This window comes from Polypterus senegalus, chromosome 4 (genome assembly GCF_016835505.1).
Source record: "Polypterus senegalus isolate Bchr_013 chromosome 4, ASM1683550v1, whole genome shotgun sequence".
Taxonomy (NCBI): Eukaryota; Metazoa; Chordata; class Cladistia; order Polypteriformes; family Polypteridae; genus Polypterus; species Polypterus senegalus.
The window spans coordinates 155,474,502-155,485,553 of NC_053157.1; the positions used below are offsets into that span (position 1 = coordinate 155,474,502).

The 11,052-nt window shown below is 37.1% G+C and overlaps 1 protein-coding gene across 1 annotated transcript; it reads right to left on the reverse strand.

Annotated features, from left to right (window-relative positions):
* Nucleotides 1-2,313: 2,313 nt before the first annotated feature.
* On the reverse strand, nucleotides 2,314-7,658 carry LOC120527750 (fibroblast growth factor-binding protein 2-like). The gene is made up of 2 exons (XM_039751529.1): nucleotides 6,979-7,658; nucleotides 2,314-2,865 (listed from the first exon to the last, which is right to left on the reverse strand). The coding sequence occupies exon 1, from the start codon at nucleotides 7,590-7,592 to the stop codon at nucleotides 6,987-6,989; it is 606 nt and encodes a 201-aa protein (XP_039607463.1). The 5' UTR covers nucleotides 7,593-7,658; the 3' UTR covers nucleotides 2,314-2,865; nucleotides 6,979-6,986.
* Between the last annotated feature and the right edge of the window lie 3,394 nt (nucleotides 7,659-11,052).

Consider the following 11,052-nt stretch of genomic DNA (forward strand, 5'->3'; position numbering starts at 1 on the left):
TGCCACAACTTGAGCTGCAGCATACTACACATCCAGTAGCAACATTAGCTACTACCATGTGGCCAGATTTTTGCTGGTTAGTGTGAGGTTGCCAAACAATTAAGAAAAAAAAATTCTCAACATACATACCTGTTCTTTCCACACCAGGATTTTGCACTTCTTTGAAACAGGAGCATCATTAAGCTGGCTTCTTTTTCAGCAAAGTCAGTGGCGCACACATAAGCTTCATTGATAGTTTTTTAGTATTTACTACAGTGGTGGGTGATAATTAAGATGAACATTGTGTATTGTGGACAATGCATTTCTGACTTTAGCTACCTTTAAAGGAGCAAGCAACACTGGAATTTTTGCAGGTCTTCTCTGGTGTATGTTGCCTAGACCCAACAAAGATTAGATTTTTTTCATATGATAGTATTATTCCATTTTTTAATTTTAAAATATTTCATTTAAAGCACAATAACAAAATACAATTCAAATTAAAAAATAAAAGCAAATACAATTTGTCTTAAGGACATTCCATGAAACTCAGCAGTCATGCGGAAAAAAAAATAATGTTCTTGCCTCTTAAAGAAATTTTTCTTTACTAGCTTTAATGCATTTTCAAACCTGGTTCATGTAATTCAGGATCATATGGTCTACTGATTTTATATATATGGTTTTATTCCAAGAACAAGTGTACTTTAGTGATAGTCTCAGAAGGTGTGTACACCCCAAATGATACAATTCTGCGGTTGTACTCCATTTGTAATAATGTAATTTAAGACATTGCATGTCAGCATGTTTATTTCTTCTGAACCAAATACAGGCATGGCTTGCTTTATTTCATTGCAATACATTTTTGATACTTAAGTTTAAGTATCTGTAATTTTAATAGCTACCACATTTGTTTCCTCCTTTATTGTAAACTGTAATTTGGTATTTTTGCTTAAGAAGAAACAATTCTAATTAGTTATACACTTTTACTGTTAATGAAAAAATTCAAAATGCATGTGAACATTTTATTAAAATTGAAATTAAGCACAGAATATTTCTGTATATCTTTGTAAAAGAATTACCACGATTCTTATGCATAAAGTAATTTAGTAAAATCCCTGAAACCCATACATCTGCTCTTCCAAAAACGTGTTTCGTATACATACTACCTTTGCATAAAATCTAACAGTTGCACCCATCAACTCCAAAAAATGCATTTTGCATACAAAAATCACCAAATTACATTAATAAATTTTGCCTTTCTAACAAAGGGTTTAAAGATTTTGTTTCCTGAGTCAACATTGCCCCCTTATGGGCACAATAAGCAAACATGTTTTACAGGTCAGTTTTTTAATTTTGGTGTTGGTGTAAAATCATGATTAAATTGCACAATTACCTTTTTTTACTTTTTAATTAACAATGGGTGTTATTAATATTGGCGGTGGCAGGATGACCCATTGCATAAAACTGCAGTATCGCAGCTCTAGGAGCATAATAAGTTAATGTCCTAGCCTTCTCATAATTTTCTCAGGTGTACTCTGGTTTCATTTCACATTACAGGAAATTCAAGTTGCATTAAATTTGGCCCCTTTACATAGATAAGTGTGCCCTGTGATAGACTGAAATCCAGTTCTGAATTAGTTGATGCTGGGTGCCTGACAATTGAGTTGATTCAGAAATTGGATTAATTGATATTTACATTCTCTTTTGGAACTTTGGATTCATTGGCATTTAATGAGTGAATGCAGGTGTTTCTACAAAATGGCGGTCCAAAGAACCGTTGTGCAAAGTTGCTTTTGTCTTATGATCAGTGCTGCTATATTGGGCTTTGGCTTATGTGTACTAGAAAAACAACAAAACTTTTCTCAGAAAAATCAATGGATTACTGTGTAACTGACAACGTATACTAAACGTTCTTGTTTGTGTTCTCAGAGATGTATTAGCTTGTTTACACACTAAGTCTGTAATGAAGGCCTTAGAATCTAAAAATGGAATAAAAACATGCAAGAGTTACAGTATTTGTCATATATTAGAAATTCTACAGTCTTAGCTGTGCTGTATAACATATATAAACTGTGAAATATTTTCCAGGTGAAAAATAAAAAATAAAAAGCAGAAGTAACCTTTATCTACAGTATTTATAACTTTTGCACTTGTACTCTGACAAAGCATTTCACTATCTCCATGTACAAATAAAAATAGTAAAGAAATGTCAAAAAGAAACATTATGGAGTTACTATTAAATATAAGTAAACACAAGCAATACATGTATTTTTTAAATCCAATAAACAGACCAAGATCAGTATATACATGGAGTCACAAAAGACAGTAGAGCACTAGTAAGAGTGTAAGAATTTAAAAATGCTGTTTAATAAGGAAACTTTCATCGTCTTTATATAAAATGTGTTGTGACATTATCCAACACAGCATCTATATAAAAGTGTCACTATGTAAATTCATGTATATTTTTCTAAAAAGTCCTTATCACTATAAATGGATGCTGTTACCTTGTAATTTTGCTCAATGTAATTGATCTTAATCATTAAACAATTCAATATAATCAAAGTGCTAGCACAGTTATACACATTTTGTACAATTTACAATTGATATTTCTATCAATGCAACAGCAAAATGAAAAATTTAAAAGGAAATATATTTTTATATAAGACTATGTTTGCTTAAAGTGTGATAAGAATATCAGATTTACATTCGTATATACACACATGCACACACAGCTAATACTAGAAAGCTTCATTGACAGAATAGTGAGTCTTCAATTGTTAAACTAATAAAAAGTTGCGTTTCACAATGAAATATAAGAATGGCTGAGTACTGCATCTTTGTACCCTGTAAATGTTGCCTTCAGAAAAACCTTCTGCACTCACTTTTGACCTGAAAAACAAAAAAATTTAATGTTTCAGAGAAACTGCATCATTGGTCTACATTGACCTCAGACCTTATCCTGTACTTTTTTAAATGATGCTTTTTGAAAAAGAAAAAATAGACTTTATAAGTTATTGGAATTTCAGAGATAAACCGACACATTTTATTTAATTATTAATGCAAGGCAGGCACACATTTATGGGGATGTTCTTGTCAGACAGGCAAGTTCAATGACCTGCTCAGTTTCACACAGTGAGCTGAAGGTGAGGACTAAACAGGCAAACTTAACATCTAATGTCTTTATCAATAGGCCATGTTAGCCACTTACAGTATTCTGGCCAGGAACATGCAGAACAGACTCAGAGAGTGATCAGCAAATCCTCTTTAACACCATCAGGATCATATTTGTAAGTAAACACTTGGTTGTTGACACTCAGATATTCTCATAAGCTGTTGTTTTTATTTAAGTTTAGGTTTTTTTCTTGTTAGACCCAGAAGTTGAATTGATTTTTCCTGTATTCTTGTGCTGCATTGCAATGCCTTAGTCATTGCTTCATGTGACGGTAATCATTTTGGAAGGTATTATAGAAAACAAAAAAACATCTGCTTGATTTCCTTAAATGTTTCAAAAGCTCATGAAACCACAATTAGTCATGACCAACCACTCTAATATCTCTGAGAATTTAAATGTAAAGTTTCTTTAGTTAAGAAATACTTGGAATACAAAGAACTATGCAGTTTCTGATTAAATATCCAGGTTTGGGATTGAGTAATTGCTCCATTTGTCTTCAGCTCAGTTATATTTTGTTCACAAGTGATCGGTTACAAATGGCCGTCACAACTCCACTGGTTGAGCGAGCAGCTCACTGGTTGTAATTGCTGTACGTTTGGATGAAAGTAGCCCTTTTTTGTTGCTGTTGTTTTTGGATAGTTAACTTCAAAGGTCACAAAGATGGATATTTGTAGAAAGTTGCTTTTTGATTTTTTGTTTAAAGTTGAAGTTACATATGTGTTATAACTGAGAAAATCCATGTCACCTGGAAAGTGTTAGAAATGTGGAAGAGTGACAAGGAGACATACATAGAAAACACCTTTAGGGAACTGTGACTGAAGCCTGTTAACAAAGCTGAATGTTCTAGTTTACTGCTCTAACTTGACAAGTGTTTTAATAACTGATAGTTGTGTTGGTATTCATAGGCACAGGGCTTTCACTTTCCAATAAAAAGTAAAGCCTGATTTATTTATTACACGTTTGATTTCATAATATCTATAGATGTACCACAAACCATATAAGAATTGACTGATGATGTTATTTTTTAATGTATTGGTATTGGGCCTGCTGTCAAAATGCTAGACCACTATTACTTAAAAACCACGAACGCCAGACTTAGCACAGTAATGTTTTCCAGGTAGATAACTTACTCTGTAGCCATTTTTTGCTGTAAATGCAAGCAACACCAAAATAGCAGTAGTCAAAACCTGCTGTTGTGTTAGGACTTTGATTAAAAAAAAGTATCATACAGTTAGTCATTTAAAAGGTAATCAGCGAGAACAGTACTCTCTGCCTTTCTCAAACCTAAAAGGCAAACTCCACATTGTCTTCTCCCCAGCCTGCTGCTTCTTTGTCAGCTGAGCTGTTATTTGAGAAGGTTATAACATTCAGCGAAAATATTCATGGCTGCAGAATTATGTTGCCATTTAAAACCACTAAGAAGGAACATAAAGAGAATTAAAAGTGTATGTAACTTTTACTGTACTTGATAGGTATGTGGCAAAGGTAAAAAATGTTAAAGTAGTCCATTCTCATTCATCTATTTATACATAAACTTGACTACAATTTACAAATACACAAGATTTAGTACGTATAAATAAACGTAAGAAACAATTTTACTGGTTACATGTATACTGAAATATGCTACAGAGCATTTAGGGATTGATGGTGTATCCCTAACTGTATTTGTTAACATGTAATCTGAAGTCAGGTAAATCTAAAAGGAAGAGCAGCACATATTGTTAAATTAGCTATTAGTAAGCCTGCAACAGAGGGAAACGCAGTGAAGCCTATTACACACAAGTTCATGCAGTAGGTTTCATATTCAGTACCTCTTAGGATTTTACAATTTTTAAAATATTTAAAAGTCAGTAGATGGACTGGGAGAATTGGGGTGATGAGGTCGCTATAAAGGGGTGTGTGGCGCTCCTGATATCTATGCAAAAAGGAAGGCAGTCGAAGTCTTTAGAGCCCTGGTGCTTCCTGTCTTGCTATCCAGTGACTCGAGGTGAAGACTGGACTCTTTCGGTATTCTGTGTCTTCGGAGAATCCTTGGGTTACTGCTGGTTTAACTTTATGTTGAATGAGCGGTTGCTCATGGAGTCCAAAATGAGGCACATTGCCTGCATTGTGAGGGAGCGTCAGTTACGGCACTATGTCCATGTGGCGCGATTCCCCGAGGGTGATCCGACTCACAGGATCCTCATTGTTGAGTACCCGATTGGCTGGACCAGACCAAGGGGCGCCCACGTAACACCTGGCTGCGGCAGACAGAGGGTCAATTCTGGATGGTGGGAATGGACTGCGTTTCTGTCTGGGGGGTTGCCAATCAGGATCGTCGTGTGGTGGGTGTGGCAACACGCTGTACCAGTGCATGCCCCCCAACCTGACCTGACTCGATTTTAAAACATAAGAATACTGTATAAAGTTTACATCTTTAGACATTTTATATACCTCTGTCTGTCTGAAATGCAGAAGGATAACATTAATTAATAACATTAATTTGTGCAAAATGTTTGTCTGTTGAGTCCCACCTGAAGAAGACAATGAAGTCAAGATTTGTCTTTTTAATATTCTCTTGATTCTTTAACGCCAACTTAACCTTTTTTTTTTAAAGGTGTAGCACCCGTTTTTATATTTACAGTGTAAAATGGGTGAAAACATGAAGGCAATGCAGTGGTACAGTGGCAGAAGTACTTCCTCGCAACTCCCCGAATGTGCTGGATTCACAGCGCCGAGAACTGACTAATGCGTACGCCGGGGCTGTTAAACATGCCTACTTAGTGACATTAACTTTGCCCACCTTTCATTGTAGTTTATTAATTTGAGAGATCTGCAATAATAAGATGCATTTTTGCTCATATCTGACAAAAACATTAAATGATTAATAATAGCGGTCCCGATGCCTTCGTCCATGAGTAGCTTTCTTTTATTCATTTCCAGACCTGCTCAGTCAATTTACATTCGTAACTGGAGAGATCGGGATGGGTTCGTTAATCCATCTCGCATCGACAAAATTTTGCAATCTGAAGACTACGGTAATTTACGGGGAGGGCGTGCAGACTGTGTCCTGGAGTTGTGAGGTAGTACCCCTTAAAAAGCCTTACCCCGATATAAAGTACCAACTTCCTGCTACTGCAATGTTGGTAAAGTGTGAAGGTTGTAAGAAACCGTCAGGCAACACGGACTCAAAGTGCAGTCGGGATGAAATACTGTAGCAGCGTTCAGATTAAGACCGAGCTCGTTAACATGCAGTGAATGGTGAAGCATCTCTTTCAGCGGAGTCGCTCTTTTGTCAGCTTTCTAAAGGCGGGGAGTAGAAGGGGGCCGGGGTATTGGGGTGGTGGATTGAGGCCAGTTCGATTACGGGATATGGAAGGATAGCGGCGTTCACTAACGTTGATCCCAGTCTCACTTAAAATAATAATAAAATATCAGATGAGTAAGTCACCAATGATCGTGTATAAAATTAAATATAAGATGCTTGATTTACCGTTCGCAACTGTAATGCACAGTATCTGAAATATGACGTCGAAACAAATTGAAAACATACCCATTGACTTTACCAAACAACCCGATATCAGGTCTTTATAGTTTACAACAGAATGCGAGCTACCAGATACTGTTTGTTCGTGGCTATATACCGACTCCCCTGAGACACACACACACACGCACACGAGATCGGACAATACCAAGCTCGTTTACAACGAGTCTCACGTCCACTCCATCTGCCACACTCGTTTGTTCTCGATCTTTTATATAAGAAACCTAAATTATATTTACACTACAATATACATTTTCTAGCGTGTAAGTTTTATGTGTCTTTAAAAACATCGTCCGGATCTTCTCACCTGCGCCTTTAGCCCTTGAAGAGACCTATGAAAAAGGAGCAGACGCCCTGAAGCGATTCCCAGCAGTAGTCCTGTGCCATCTTGTCCACCTCACTTGGGCCACTGGCTGCAGCAGTGGGTTTAGCAGTAGTAGTGTGCACTACTTTTGGGGACTTGTTTGCTGGAGGTGCTTTTGCACCCAGCTTTCCTGGGGTAGCTTTAGCCGGCTTCTGAGTGGTCTGCTTTAGACTGGAGGCAGTTTGTTTCATGTGGGCTTCAGCTGGAGCCTTGTAGCACATGCTTGGTTTAAGCACATCTGTGGCCTGACAGGCGTTGGTGGTCTTGCGGAGAACAAGGCTAATCTGGTGCCAGTACAGTTTGGGATTTCCATTAAAGGAGCGGCACAGGGATGGCTTGCCAGCATATTCACACCAGTAGTGCTTGCTTTGGTTTTTGCATTCAACCCTGAGTTTCAGTTCATCTTTGCCACTCAGCAGCATTTCACAGTTGTCCTTAGATTTGGTGTTGAATTTAACTGGCTCTTCATTGCTGCTTCTTTTGCTTCCTTTACGTTGTCCTTCAGCTGCCCAGAAGCAATACACAAAGACAAAAAGCACACAGATTCGAGGTTTCATGGTGAAAGCAATGGCCTGAGAAGTAAGAGCATGTAAAGAAGTGTTACGTGTGTGGCGCACTCAGCCTGTACTTCTCCTATATTTATAACCCAAACTCACAAAGAAACCTTTCATGGAGTTGCCACCCCCTAAAATATCCCATGAATGAGCAATTTGACTATAATTGATAGCTCAGAACTGATTTATTAAGTCCAGTACCCACTGGTTATATCATATTATATATATTTATATACATTAATCCTAATTTGAAACAGCTTCCATGGGCTGAAAAGGGATGTATAATCAAGAAGAAAAAAAAACCATATACCTAAGTGTTTCTGGCATCTGGTGGGCAGCTGTATGCACAAATCTTTTCCTGACTTCATTCATTTTTCTGCCAAACTCAAGTGAACATCGAAACACTGGGAGGCCGGAGCTGTGCAAGTCGGGTGTGTCAATCGCTCGGCCAAAGAAATTATATATTGAGGCCAGTCTAGTTGATGCCAGAATCTGTACCACATAAGGTCATGCCATCCCCATCGATTTGTTGTTGCAACATTTATACTGCATATGTGGAATTTATAAGCAAATTCATTAGCCTGTTTAGCTGATACAGTTAACTGAAAGCAACCTCTTATGTGTCTGGCTTTGTCCATTTACTTTCATTAAAACACCATCAAATGGTGCGTGCAGTACTTCCATAGCTTTTACTACAGACCGAAGAGAGATAGTACACCATATTAAGATAGGCTTATATTCTGCCCCTTGAAAAATATTTCCCTCATCACACACTGCATAATTGTTATCTCTGGAAATGCTGCCTTCCTTGACTTCTTTATGTGCATTAAGATGTGTAGGATTTCACTAATTTTATAATTTGTTTTCTATTCTCATCACTGCTATTAAAAATATGTGCACAAATGAAATATGCTGGATTACCTGCAAGAAAATCTGTACTTAGCCATACTGTTAAAAGCTTTTTTATTAAGTTTGCAGAACTTTTCACTTGGGGCAGCAGCTGAGTTTCCATGGAGTAAGTGGAGCACAGAGAGCACGACTGACCTTGGATTGATGGCATTTGTGGCACCAAGCTGAGCAGCTGCTTAGTATATCATGTAATATCCTTGGTACTTGATCACATGTTCGGTATTTGTAAAGTCAAAGTCAGTGTTGTATAGCAATGAAGTAGGAAATACTTTGCTACCGTACCCAAGTATGTGTTGAGAAAACATACACTTTAGTGAAGTATACTTTCTGTCTTACTTTCACTTTACTACATTTTCAAATGCAAATGATTACTTTTGATCCGATATATTTGTTACTGAAATACTAAACCAGAAAACAAAAGTGCTATGTAAATATGCACACCGCTTTACTTAGTCAGTTCCCTTGCTTTAGGAAAATTGGCATATACAAAACATCTGGGACACTTTTTCAAACGTGCAATTCAGACATTAACACCCGGGATTCATTGGTGGTGGTATGTTATCCTGGTCTCAGTTATTTCCATAGCTGATGCTACCACCTTCATACATTGTCCTCACAGCAGCCTGCTAAATGTGGTGGGGCTGATTAGCAGTTCTGCAGCAAGCTGTACACAAGTGTGCACGTGCGGTGGTTCACTTACCTTGTCATGTGTGTTGTTCACATGTCGTCTTTCATTATCTTGGGAACAGTGACTCTTAAACTGATCACGAGCTAGTTGGAAAAGCCAAAGAAAAACTGAAAGGCCATTCCTTTGAATGTGAAACAAGAAGTGATAGTCTATATAAAGCATTTATCAAACATTACTTAATGAAGGACTATGCTCTTAGTGTTTGTATTGATTATTATTACTAAACTAATTCTGTTTTCATATACTTTAGTGTTATTTAAACAAAAATGGGGACCATTCTGGGGCCAGGGAACCCTTGGAAATATTTCCCATTTCAAGTAATAGTAATTAGGTATTCATGCTATTATCCACTTTACAAAAGCATTTTCAGGAAAGGAGTAGCTCCTGCTTAAAGTGGAGGATGCCTGCATGCCTCTCCTACATTACTGTGCCTGTCCCACTGAAATAGGATATAATCAGTAAGATGTCGTCCAGCACTGAATGTCACAGCACACTTACTTGATGTATACCTTAGTGATTGTAAAATGACTCACACACAAAAAGAAGTCAACCTGAATTATTTGGTTACATATAAATAAATCAGGGAGTTTATTTGTTTTTCTGATACTTAAGGAAACTTAATATCAGGTACTTTAAAACTTTGACTTGCATAATTTGCTCATGGGCAATGATTACGTGTGCCACTTTCACAAACATGTCTCTGCCTTTACTTAAGTATAGCTGTTTGACACTTTATGCAGCTCTTGTCAAAGTTATTTTCTCACAATGGTGGTATACATTCATTTGCACAGTAAATGTGTTAAGTGAAACATTATAAATTAAAAAAGAAAAACGTCTCTTTCTAGAGGCTTACAGTACCAGTCTGTGGGGTACCAGACTAAACATTCAAAAACTTACAGATTAACGTCAAACCCAAGAATGTTCCTGTGAATTGATTTTCATCGTTAGATTCTGTGCATATTGAAAAAATCTGTATTTTAAAGAACTATGGATGTCCTTTTCACTTTGTTGCTTTACTCTTAAGCAACATTTGGAGCAGTCAAATTATATTTCTTTCTGGTTAAATCTTAATCTTTGTAAGCAGTATGACAAATCCTATTGCGATGATGATGAAATATTTGCCTTTCTACTTAACCATACCTGTGTGAGCCAGAATATACCACGGAGAAAACAGAGCGACAAGGAGGAGAACTTTCAATACGAAGGTACAGCAAGTATCAGGAATGAAGACAATTTATGATACAAATGTGAAAAATGTAATATAATGCATAGTTATGATGAATGCCTTTGCTGCAGAGAGCGGGACTTTGTGGTACTGTGTCTGGAAAACTAAGACCTGGCAGTGGACAAGCCCACTTTGTATAGTTCATGGCAACCATGACCTCAGTACTCACATGGATGGCTACAATCCAAGCAACATCTTGACAACAAGACAACACAAAGCAGTGACACTCAAGAGAAAAACTAACAAAAAAAAAACAACACAAGGACATCACCAAAAACAACATATCTCTCTCTCTATATATATATATATATATACACACATACTATATACTGTATATATATCTCAATCTGATTTAGGTGGTTACCTACCAGGTAACACTTGTGGTTGGTTGGTCAGTCAGCAAACATTCACCATGCGCTCTCAGTTGCGAGAAGCAGATCATAGACATGTTGTATAGTAGCTGATGAGCCCCGATTAAGACAAACACATGTCCTTTACTCTTTGTATTATTTGGCAGGTACTATATAACACATTGTAGTAGTGCTACAGTGGGGAGAACTTCACTTCCCAGCAGCCCAAGTATTACCCACATAGGATGACGGGAATGGAAATAGGGGCTGCTGGGGACGAAAGAGGCCAGC